Raw genomic sequence first — 13,104 nt, forward strand, 5'->3', positions numbered from 1 at the left:
GACGCATTCTGTCTGACCTGATTGGAGATTAGCCTGGCATTTAGTAAAGGGCAGCGCATTAACACACAACAAATGCATTCTCATACCCACACACATGCATGCACGCACGCACGCACGCGCATGCAGGAACACCCACAATGAAATTAAAGCCTTTCATCTGATACAAAGCGAGTGGAAGGATTTGCACGACTGCGTCTTTACTCTGTTGCCACTATTCATGCAATAGTAACAACTTTTTAAACTAACTTTGAAACACATTGTAAAATATAATTCAAAAGGGAAAAAGTACGATACATATCGTAGTGTCTTGTCTGTGTTTGTTGTGCCTTTATGAGACGGGGTCTGGTGGGTGCAATGTCATATCAGCAAATCTGTGTGACTGTAAGTGTGAGCTGTGGCACACAGCAGATCCGTGGCTTTTCCTTTCCCACATGTGAAAGTATTACAGTGCATAATACGGAAACTTCAGGGTATCAGTGTTTGTTTACATCCGTTTACAAGCAAGATGAGATGACTCACTTCAAGTTAGTGTGTGTTTTTGGAAGCCAAAGGCTGCATTAGAGCCCCACGACCCCCCCCCCCTCAAAGTGCCGCTCTCGTTTTTTTTCTTGGTGCCAAAGTGCTGAGCCCAGATTGTGGCGGCAGCAAAACTTGCACCGTCCCGCGCAGCCTTGAGGTTTTGACTCTGCTCAAGCAGTAATTTTCGTTCAAATTGGGGCAGATAGGATTTGGGTAATCAAAAGGACGTAGGTAATCAAAAAAATGGCACGCATTAAGAAATACATAGCGGGTTGCGGTGGAGGCTTGGAGTTGGGCCGGATTCATTTTGCTTCCAAACTGCTGAATAGTGAGCAATGTGGAGAAGGGCTGCACAATTTAATGAATATGTCTCCTTCCTGTCTTAACTTGGTCGAATACGGGGTAAATTAATATTTACACCTCTTCATTGATCAACTCACTATACACGCTGGTGAGTTGTACTAGTTGCCCCTGGTGGACAAATATGGTTAATTGAGACGAAGTTAAGTGTTGTGGGCACAACGGAGCCTATCGCAGCTGAATTCGGGCACTACGCGGGGGACACCCTGAACTTGACGCCAGCCAATCGCAGGGCACACAGAGAGAAAATAACCGTTCACACTAACACCTTATTTTGATTGACCAAACGGCACACCACGCATATTTTTGGGATGCGTGAGGAAACTGGAGTACCCGGAGGAAACCCACGGAGGCACGGGAAGAACATGCAAACTCCACACAGGTAGGAATCGAACCCACAACTCCTGAACTGTGTGAGGCGATGTGCTAACTCGTCGCTCTGGAATTTTTCTGCTCAAAAAATGGTTGGGGACGACAATCGTAATCGTCGTCCAACTGAACAGCAGCTAATTACATTTGTGTGAAGAGACTCGTGATTGTCAGTCAAGATCTGAAAAATTGTCAAGATTCTTGCCAGAAAAGTGGAAACAGTGGACCAAATCTGTATTTTCTGCTTTTCACTTTCCGTATTGTCCCACTACCGTATTTATATGACCACCACTTTATTGCATTTTGTTTGTGTGTCTATTTCCATTGACAATCCCGGCTTCCAATAGCATCTCTGATCTGATCTGTCTTTTGGCCGAGCAGGCGTGGCCCGTGTCAAGCTAACGAGAGTCGACAAGGATAATTCTCGGACTCGGTCTGTGGTTGACTCCCCCAATCGTCCTGATACGCTCCATCCCGTCGTCATATCCGCACTTAATCATCTGCTTTCATCACTCTCCTCTGTTGGACCACCTATCTATCCCACACACTTGAATCTTTAATAGTCTCGGCCTTTTGTCCAGCCATCTAATATCTCAATGAAGGCTGCTCTAAAAATGCAAATGTCCTTGTATTCTCGTGGATATAAATTACTTGTAAAAGTCTTGGGCCACCACTTGCTTTACTACTAGCAGCTACGAAAGGAACACCGCAGGAACCAATTCAGGAAGTTCCTGATTGACCTTGGTAGTTTGTGTTTCAGAAAGGGCTACAAATGTATTTCCAATCTAAACTACAAACTACACAAGTTTCTTCCTTGGGAGTCCAACGCACAACGTTCTCTGCCACTCCTGGAGCGATTCTTAAACGATAACCCAATTCCATCATGAAGAGCATCTTGATGACATCCACGTCTTTTAAATGGATCATCTTTATGAACGTCATGAGCTTCATGGAGAACAAGAGCCATATCTGTCCTTCTCAGCGAGGAACTGTCGAAGCAAACGCAGCATGTCGTCTTTGTTGGTTGATCATCATAGCCCACAATTGAGAGAAGACCTCTGATTTGAATTTGAAATATGTGTCTTTTGTGACACCAGTGCTGACACACCTTGTATGATAAAGCGATCCATAGGTCAATCCACAAAATGATTTCCATCTGGAGAAAGGTGTAGGCATACCATTTTGGTTTGGGACAATCAAATCCGTTAGAAGACAATTAACTTAAAAGGATTTTGTCATGACCAGCTATGACAACAGCCCTAAGGTTCACAGTGTTACAAAATAATGACCTTTATGGGATCCCACACCAAGAACTATTCCTGTACATGTGGTTTATTGGTTTTCGATGAGTTTGCCAATATCCCAAAATATTGAACTTTGACAAAATGATTTAATGACTTTCTGCTTGTTGCACAAACCCAGCTGTGATTGGCTCCAAACTCCTGCTGTGGCCTTGAACAGGATAAGCTTAAGGAAAATGGATGGATGATTTAATATTGTACAGCACCCCCTCCTCAAAAAAAGAATATCCCAATGTCTTTGAGCAATAAATCTTCAATCCATGAATAAAAGGTGACCAGACTTTTATGTCTATAAATGTTTATAAATGTTTAATAAAACTCAGTGCTCGTTTATGCAGAGCACTGAAATTGCATGTTCCTCTGAAAAAGTCTTGTCTTCCAGTGAAAATACCATATTGCTTTTGATAAGTGTTTGTTAAGTCCACGCACAAGCAAGTTTGAGGAGTAAAACAGTCAACACTGAACAATTTAAATGTTTTATGACGCCTTATGGTTAAAAGTCTGAGTAAAAAATGCACAGTCGGTCGACACAATTTGGTTTGAAGCGAGTATTTCTGTTAAGGTACAATCGTGGTCTGTGCAAGAGAAACAAAACATTCCTGACGGCCTTCGGTGGTTTCCAGAAAGTGTCTGATTATATAAAAGTATGACTCGGCAGCTCACTGATTTTTATTCGGTGTTTGGTTTCACATCTTTGCTTTGTATAAGGCTGCATGATTAGCAGTGTTCAAAATCAATTGTTGACATCCCTCTGGCTAATTTTATAGTCTGTCTGCTAATAATTGGGACATAACAATTTAAATTTACAGACTCCTCCTTTCCCCTTCAAGTTAGGGGAACTTCTCCGAAACTATTTTACTGTCTATGTTCCAGTCACCTTCGTAAATGGAGCGATGTTATCTTGGATTATCATCTCCTTTACCCCAAATTACTGCGGAATATCAAATTCTATGAAAATGTGAACGTATCTTCGATACAATATCCAAAGGCTTAAGGGCGGCTAACACACATGAATGAGGTCTCTTGTGTGGACCTTTTGAAGTCTCACCTCCAAAGACTTTTGTTGCCTTTCTCTCAGGTCCACCGCCATCTCGTGGGGATTACCATGGAATTTTGGGGAGTTGGTATTTGTTTGTAAAGGGAAACGTTCTGCTATGGATTTGCGAGTCTGTATGGGCGTTGGGAAGAATCACTCTGTGGATTACGTGCTTGGCCGAATCAGCAGTCCACAAAATCAAAGCCCAATTGTAATTGTAACCTTCAATATATGAGTTATGACTTATCTACCACTTTGATGTGCCGTTTCTAAAGCGGTCAATGATGAAAATAAGACTTAGCCACTGTTTATCAAGACTGAATTTTTGAGTCACTGTTTTGCACATTTTCAACAGTATTTATCACCTTCAACACAAATTCCAATTCACATTGCATTTAACTTAAATTCCCAAGTGAGAAAGTGGCGTAGTGGACAAGCCTGCCACCAATTTGAGAGGATCTCGGGCTAGCTAGTGGCGATCGCATAAGGATAAATTCTAGCTGAAGGAAGCTTTAAGCAGATATATTTTCACAGCTCAAATATGTAGGGTTATATAGGCATGAAAAAAATAAGAAAGAAAGTAGTTTCCACGTTTCAGATGAGCATAGTTCGGCATTCGGCACATTCTGCCTTCCAGATCGGAAAGGACTGCTCTGTAGATCATTACACCCAGGAGGGCAAGGAAAAACTCAACAAACCCCGATTGAGGAAAAATGAGAAACCCTTTGTGTGTGTGTGTGTCTGACCTGTACACAGTCGTGGGAGGATAGCTGGCCATATCATAGATAAGTCGTATGTGCCCTTGGTAAAGTTCCAGAGCCAGGGGGTCGTGATCCTCCTTATACAACAAAATACCGTTGTCTTTGTCGGTGGCCACCTGAGGGGGAGACACACAACATGATTTACGCATCATTCTGCAACTTCATGCATTATTCTGTCAGCGACCTACAAAATCTTCCATGTGTGACAGGACAAACCGCTCGATAATGTACGGCCATCGAGATAATTTGGGTCAATAATGGTTCAGTGTGCACCAATAGAATAAAACATTCCAAATTACACGGCTGCCTAGTGGATGAAAAGCCCTAAAAACCTCCTGAATGAAGATAACAAGTGTGTCTTTAATCTCTGGACATGCTCTCGTGAGAATTTCCATGGAAATACTGGGGAAAAATTAAGCCTTTATGAAATTCATTGGGAAGTATACTGCATGATGTATATTTGCCAATCAGTTCAGACAAAAGAAAAAATACAAGTACAGTGGTGCCCTAAAGATGCAGCAGAGCGTGTTAGGATGTGACTCGAGTGGGACCAGGGTTCCCTATCCCTGCACTTAAGAGTCGAAAGCTCCTGAAGGCAACGACTCACGAGTCACCAGGCCTGTGTTAGCAGCCAGCCGTCTCTACGCTCTCATTCATTTGACACCCACGTCACTCCCCAAACCTGGCCCCGCCTTTTAAAACCACAAACTCATTGATACTACAGTCGCGCATGAGTAAGAATATCCCAAGTAAACAAAAAAACCAATCCTTGCAACTCGCATGAAAACTGAGTAATCAAAGCGATAATCTGTCAAATTCAAATCGATAGCTTTAGCCACCTCCCCATCGACGGTCTGTCACAGAGAGATGGTGAGAAAACGAAAAAATAATGAGCCAAAATCCTTTGTCACACTACGTTTCGTGCAAAAGGAGCTTTGACGGCCGTCGGGAACATTATGCTAACGTAGACTAACAGGTGGCCATGTGGCTGCGGGGGGCCAAACACTTAACACAGCAGCTTTACCGTGGAGCTCGGCCAAGTCCACAGCTGCTAACAAGCTGCTGGAAAGGAGACAGAGAGAGGAAAAAAAGGATAGAGATATGGACAAAGGTTGGATGATAACGAGAAAAAGAGAGTGGGAGAACGTGTTAAAAAAGGAACAAGTAGAGAGTGATTTATGAAGGGCTGTCAATTCACTTTGCTTTTTTCTTCCCCTTTAGTCTCACAGCGGAGGACTTTTGGTGCGGATTTAACAGCTTTGGCATTGAACAGTGAAAAGCTGCTGGCTTGAACGTGGAAGCACACATTGACGTTCACACAGGTGTTAAACATAAGTGTTCTTCTTTTATGCATTCTGTCTGTTTCGCTGCAAGATCTGGCGCCTTCAAAAAAAGACAGCAGGAAAATACGCCTCAATTGGGATTCGACTTTCAGAGGGCCAGAATGGTCCACAGTGGAAATTGTACTGTAAGATGTGTGCGTGTGTGTGTGTGTGTGTGTGTGTGAGAGAGAGAGAGCACAGCAGGTCTTGGATGCAGCATGCTGCAGATGTAGGTTCAATTTGAGTTTCAAAGCTACATTTTATGCTTGGCATGTTGCAAAACGTAAATCTCTTCTTACGTGAGGTTTTTTTCTCACATATACCATGCACCCAAAATCAAGAAAGAAAAAAAAATCAATATATCCATATAAAGTATAAAGTAAAATAATAAAGACTAGTAGTAAAATAAAATTAATTAACATAAAATAAAAAAGAACAATTGTAAAAGTTGTTTGAAATTTGAACTGTAAAAAAAAAGAAAGTATTTTTAGTGTTAAAGTATTCATTTTGAATGTTTCTATTTTTTTATGATTAGGGCTAACAGTCAGTTTTACACACAATTATTCATTTATTTGAATAGAAAATGGAATTAAACAAACACAATTTAAAATTGCATCCTTTTTGGTATTATAGCTGAACGTTATTGAAGTTTTATTATTGTTTTTTACAATGAAAACCAATAGTTTCACATTCCACATAACAAAACAACACTGTTTTAAATAATGTAATCTACATATCATTCACGTTTTCATGTTTTTCAGAATTACTGAAGAAAAAGAAGAAATGGGAGTAAATTAAACTTTCATGTTTAAATGTTACAAAACCACACAACAAAAACATCAGCGTTCATCCAAACTTAACCCCAAAAAACATGCTTAAAAAAAAAAAAAGCTAGTAAGCATACCTGGAATGAAATATGAACATTGGGGCGTAGCTTTGCGCCCGGGAGCTCCACATATGCCTCCCGCCCCAGGAAGTGGACGGTGGCCATCTTGTCACATTTGTTGCCGTAGAAACCGGGCATACAGCGGCAAACGGGTTCGCCGGCCACCAGCAGGCACTGGGCGCTGTTCTGGCAATCGCTGTGATCGCACGGGCTAGTCTGCAGCAAGATCATGGGTGGAGTATTCTCGCAGAACAAGCCGCTGGAAGGATAAGGAAGTCGTGAAAGGGATGTTTTGAGATTGTGAGAGTGGGAAGCAATCACACACACAACAAAGGAAAATATTTGCATGACTGTTACTGTTTTTACATTTCACTTAGTTCTAATTCTTCAATAGTTCTAATTGAATCTGCAATATCCTCCTTTAACAGAATTAATCATAAAATCTTTTAGAGCCACGCCAATGCTACTTTTTTCGCCTCCCATGTATCCCACAAAACTAAAAAACAAAAAAAAGCCAAAATGTTTCCCGTATATTCTTCGACAAGTTTCCTTTTTTAAAATATAGCACATCTGTCACACACACACACACAAACGCAGTTTGAAGGCGGTCAAGTGGCTCCACAGAACATCTGCATCTCCTCCAGTGGTTTGCGTATCTCTCTTACCTGAAGCCCTCCTTGCACACGCACGTGTAGCCGTTGACTGCGTCCACGCACTCTGCGCCGTGTTGACACTTATTCTCCAGACAGTCGTTGTAGTCCTGCTCGCAGAAATGGCCAACGTAGCCTGGTAAACACTCACACCTGCAGACATACGACTGCCGTTATTACTGTGAGACGCAATTGTCAAACATTTCTCAGTGCAGTCTCAAATGGTCTTGAGGCAAAAGCTGTTAGAGGACTGTATCCCGTTTTTTTAACGGAAACAGGTGGAAACTGGTTAATTGAACCTTCTGCCATTTAGTGGAAAACTATTTCATTGTTCTGCCTATCATTATAGGTGACTGGAATAGAAAGAGGAACAAAGATAACATATTGATGATACAATGAACCAAGGATGAATTTTGGTATTTTGACGCAGACTCATTCTCTTAAAAGGTTCATTTTATGAATGCCTTATATATGTCATTTTATCGATGAAGAAATTATTCACATCTGTTTTTAGAATTCATGATCACATCATGTGCAGGATTTCTCCTTTAATGCAAATGAATATCTGCTCTCGGTTTTTGTTGACAGTGCACCCAAATAGTAAGGAAAATATATTGCCAAAAGAATGGCAGCTAAGCACTTACTTTGGATTAGCCCAAGGTATGTGAAGCGCCTTTCGTTAGTTCACAGCAGCAACACATTTTCAGACACGATGTGAATTCATAAATGCCGGACCACAAATATAAAGGTATAGAGGTAACCTGCTGATCTGTCAACAGCGGTTGGGATTCACGGCGACTCCAAAAAAAGTAAAATTTTTCTAATATTTTACTACAGAAAATTTTATGACAGTATTTGGACATTTGCCATTTCCTCATATCCCATCATCCAAAGAATGCCTCAAGGGAGTTTTTCTCAATTTCACTTCTGACTTTGACTCAAGGATGAACCAATCGGAGCTTTTTGGATGATCAAAGGTGACCTTCAGTTTTTTTATTTATGGTCTTCTGATTCACCCCCTGGACTTATTTATCCTCCTACACCCTCCGTGACTCACCTGTAACTACGACCAACGTGGACGCACTTAGAATCGTGCTCGCAGGGGTCAAAATCGGGTAGACAGGGATCCAGAACCTCCTCGCAAAGGTCACCTGGTGACAGGGAGAAGGGAGAAATATGATCTCATATTCGTTTGGATGAGGAAAAAAATATGGCATAGACAAACATTTGCGATGTGATGTGAGGGGATTAAGGCCGGTCCCTCTAAGCTTTACAACATCTGTTAACATAAAAGTAGGGCATAATTCAAAGAGAAGACATTAATAGACAGAAACAGGGTGGGAAAAAGGTCTAATTTATGCGCCTCTATCTCCTTCCGACGCCATTAAAACTCTCGTCTTCATTCTGTGCCTGCTTTAATCTAATCCTGACGCCCCCCCCTTACTCCCACCATGTCTGTCTCCACCAGCCTTTTCCCAAGACCTTTTATAGCCTTGCTGGTAAATTACACTCTGGAATCAGATGGAAACACTAGAAAAAAAAGGGATTTTATAATGGCAAGAATTCAAGTCAGGCTATTTTACAAAGTTAGAAATATGTATTAATGGCGGCGTCTTGACAAAATGAGTAGCTATGCCGCAATGTAACACGGAGCAAAAACCAAAAGAAAGCGTTCATCTTGTCATACATAATTCATATCTAGTGCTTAGCTTCCCTGAACACACTGCTTTATTTTCCTTTAGTCACCAAAAAAAAAATAAAAAAAAATCACATACTAAGTCAATATATAGCCACTGGTTAATAATTACAGATGAGATGAAGGGCTCTGGGATTAAATGTGCATGAAGTACATTAGCACTTCTGATGAATTAAAGATAAAAAAAAAATCTTTCTTATAGAAGTTGTGAACCATTTGAACAGAATGTGAGAGAAAAACTACACCAGGAGCCAAATCCACAGGAAGTTCAGCCTGGATCTTCACAGTCCCAGTGGGATCTTCCTCACTAAGTATAATGGCCCCCCTGACCTTTCTGCAAAGCCCACTTTAAAGTGTCTACCTCACAAACTACATGCTGATCTTCACGTGTTTGACATCTCTGGGGGAACTTAACTCTCGCTAACCATGTGACCTTTTCCAAAGTGGTGACATCACTCTGAAAGACTGACATTTGTTTTGTTGAGCATGTCTACTTTGCACAAGAAGGTGAGGATTTCTTCCACTGGATAAATTGAAAAACTAAAGCAGGGTACAACTCGTTAGCCTATTTTAGCAATAGATTGTGACCTACAAATTTGGGTAACGACACCGTGAGAGGAAGAGAATTTCTATCATGAACAAGGGCCGCCCCCTGTTAAAGATATTGTCGGTGTTAACTAGGACCATAGATTGTTACAGAATAATGAATCTACACAAATTTCATTGCTCGGCTTTACACTACTAAACAAGTCCCATTACCAAGCCCACTCTAAACAAATGTCAATATTATTTGCCATTCCAAAAGGAAAGCGAGAGAAGACAAATACCAGCAAAAACAAAAACAAGCCTCGGTGGCGGAGTGGCACTATATTTTTCCTACACACTCTTTAAAAAAAATAATTTTGACTTAACTACAGCGCCCCCCCCCCATTCGCAGCTCGCTATTCACAAATTCCAACCCGACTTCAGGTATTCACTGAAAAACAGATTCTCTGATGATAGTGCCGCTGGAACAATTTCTACTTCTATAATGTCCTCTGGGAACGATGTTTTCACAAACAACCAATGTCATCGTAGGGCATTGGATCGATGGTTCTGCTGTACTGTAAAAACTTGGCTGGGGAAGGGTTGAGCAAGTAAGGGTAAGTGAGTGGGCAAGCAAACTCTTAAGTGAAGCCTGATGATTGGACAACGGGCTACTGAACCATGAGCCAGCTCTGTGTGTGTGTGTGAGGCTTCTGCATGCCAGCAAATGTAATGACACTATGTGTGGGTCTTGACTGAGGTCCAGTATCTACTTTAGAGGTCATTGTCAAGCTAACAAAGAAAAAAAACTTAACTCCTTAGTCAGCAGCTGGCGTCACTTTGACTCTCCTTCCCAATTTCAGCACCTCTTTCCCACATCTTTTCTCTTCGCTTTATCAACCCCTTTCTTGACCTCTTTTCATTCGATGACATTTTTATGTTTTCTCTTCACACGCACACACACACACACACTCCCTCTTCTGCTGCCCCCAAAATTTCCTTCAGGAGCAGCGTCGGGGTCACTGCGGAGCGGCTGTCCATTACGGACTCACCAACCGGCAAAAGTGGAAATGGCCATTTTTATGTGAGTAAGCAGTTGTGCGGGGGACTCTCTGGGGAAAACAGCCCAAGTGACCTAAGAGTCACTCACTTACTTAAGACACATTTCCACCGAGCACTACATTTCTATTAGGTTCTCTCCACTATGCTGTGGAAGGATATTTTGACATGGCTTGTGTTTCTCATATAACTGAATATGCCAAAGTGTGATTGGTTAAAATCACCCATCGCTATTAAACAAGCTTAACATTTATGATGATTAATGCTGACAAGAAATCAAGGTGGAAAAAGGTGATATCACTCAGGATTGTTTCTTTTTTTTTTTAGAGACGTCCAACAATTTGATCATAATGACAGAAACATGGTCAAATAAAGCCCAGTTATTGGTGTTGACCCTGACAAAGAACACATGGGTGTGTTCTCCACCTACCTGTGTAGTTAGGCGGACAGACACAAGTGTAATTGTTGACACCGTCGACGCAGGTGGCGTTGTTCTCGCAGTCGTTGTCTTCGCAGTCGTCCGGGTTGACCTCACAGCGTTGACCCTCGAAGCCCGGCGGGCACACGCAGCTGCACAACCACATTATGATTAGATTCAGAGCAATTGAGTCACGCTGTAAAACTTGAAATAAAAATCAATCATTATCCTGGGGTGAAGCCAAACATATGGTCACTGCATTCCAAAAAGAATAAGTATAGCAAGCCCAATGCTGTAATTTTATCCAATAGAAAAATTGTGTTTTTCAATTATATTAGAAAGAAGTCCTCGTAACAAAAGCGTTATTCATTCGTTTTTGATCGCAAGATAATTGGATCTTAAAAGAGAGATAAATCTGATGAGATGTTTGGAGTGGCCACTAAACCTCATTGAGTATTGTGTCCACTATTTACAACTACATTTGGTGTAACATGATGTAATTATTGGTTCAATTCAACTCATACATATGTTTTCTGTGTATGTGTTGTAGACATGTATGCGATGTGAATTTTCCAAATCTTTGCTCATAAAAGCTCATTCATTCATTCATTCATGTCGTCAATTTACAGAAGCCTTTCCTAAAATCTTTATTGGCGCAGAACTGCTGAAAGAAAAAGCCTTTTTGATTCACATATATATAATGAATATATAACTTCGCTTTTTCGTTAAGGCCATATTCAAAGTGAATGTTTCCGTAATGTGTGGAGTTTCAAAAAGCAACATCAGACATCAACTGACCAATTAAAGGCTAAGATAATTGTGTGATTTTTAATGAGTTGCTGCGACTGTTGTGCCCCGCCCAATCAGGGACACTGTTAACGTCTGCTTCCCCCACGTCCTCCTTTTTCTATACCTTTCTTCGAAGACCTTCCCTTTCATTTCACCCGCCTCACTTTTCCCTCTTGATGGCTGCAACTTGTATTCCATCTCACACTTTGAATCCCCCGCACACACAACCACAACACATTTTCTCGACCACAGCTGCACTCAGCAGCTCGCCCACCCTCTTAACTCTTCATCCTTGCATTTGTCTCTCACACTTCATCAAGTCGCTTTACTTTTTTTTATTGGATGAAAAGGACTTTTACAAGCAAGGTCATCCCCAAGCGAGTCACTTCACAACCCCTCCCCCCCAACCACACACACACTTGCATGCACGCTGCCTTTCAGCGATCGACACTTCGCAAGGTTCTTGCGTACTGCTGCCGCTGCTGCTGCATCTGCTCATGTTTCACCCATTTTCACTCTTTAAAGCTGTTCTCTCCCACTCGCCACTTTTTCATGCATCTAACACTGTGATTACGTTTGAAACACGAGCAGGGTTTGACGCTTTGAACTCGGTGAAAGATAAAGAAGGTCGTCTTGAATTTCCAAGATCATATTTCAAATCAAAGTGTAAAAATGAAAAACCCAATAGATACACATTGTCTATTTTTTCCCCATGAAATAAATGTGCAGTTCAAAAGTGAACCCTTGAGACCAGTGAGACCAGACACTCAAAAATCTGGTACTAGTACCCCAACTGGTATCTGGGTTTACAGTAGTAGTACATGAAAGAATTCCTGCCCAAGTACAGTTATCTTTTGTTTAACTTTGTAGAACCGACATCAAAACTGTGGATGATGTTAGTGCTGCTAGTAATGCTAATGTACTTTGATGAACGCTTACATCCACTACACTACTGCATTGTAATATCAGTCACTATGGAGCGCACAGGATTTTCTCAAGTGGTACGGGTTTGGCTTCACACTTATTTTCAATGACAAATGTTATTTGGCACATCAAAAACCGAGTTACAGTAAAAAAAAAAACCAAAAAAACAACAACATTAAGAAGGAAAAATACAACATCTGTGGGACCAAAGAGTGCAGATCCCAGTGGCGACATTTTAAACGACTGTCTGCCTGTAGCGTTCTGCACCTGATTGGACTTATCAAATATCCCCAAAGGATTATAAAACATGTCAGAATGTCAAAGAGGTCGGCCGTAGAAGCCATAAGAGTCTACCTGCGCTGCTAACAACATTAGGAGCGCATCTGTAAAAGGGTAAAAGAAACCAGGATATCATTAGCACCCAGGGCCGCTAAAGGCCACATGCATATTGAAACCTTGGAAAGGCCAAAGGGCTGTCCGAGAAGACAC

At 41.4% G+C, this 13,104-nt stretch overlaps 1 protein-coding gene across 3 annotated transcripts in view; it reads right to left on the minus strand.

Annotated features, from left to right (window-relative positions):
• The window catches only part of slit3 (slit homolog 3 (Drosophila)), a 168,571-nt gene that overhangs the window by 8,460 nt on the left and 147,007 nt on the right, over positions 1–13,104 (minus strand). For all 3 annotated transcript variants that reach the window (XM_085906615.1, XM_085906614.1, XM_085906613.1), the window contains 5 exons: positions 10,915–11,054; positions 8,262–8,355; positions 7,220–7,357; positions 6,573–6,813; positions 4,332–4,462 (listed from right to left, as the gene is read on the minus strand). In XM_085906615.1, coding sequence (XP_085762741.1) covers positions 4,332–4,462; positions 6,573–6,813; positions 7,220–7,357; positions 8,262–8,355; positions 10,915–11,054 — 744 coding nt within the window. The remainder of the gene's footprint in view (positions 1–4,331; positions 4,463–6,572; positions 6,814–7,219; positions 7,358–8,261; positions 8,356–10,914; positions 11,055–13,104) is intronic.

Source organism: Syngnathus leptorhynchus, chromosome 2 (genome assembly GCF_054491065.1).
Source record: "Syngnathus leptorhynchus isolate UIUO chromosome 2, UIUO_Slep, whole genome shotgun sequence".
In the NCBI taxonomy this organism is placed as follows: domain Eukaryota; kingdom Metazoa; phylum Chordata; class Actinopteri; order Syngnathiformes; family Syngnathidae; genus Syngnathus; species Syngnathus leptorhynchus.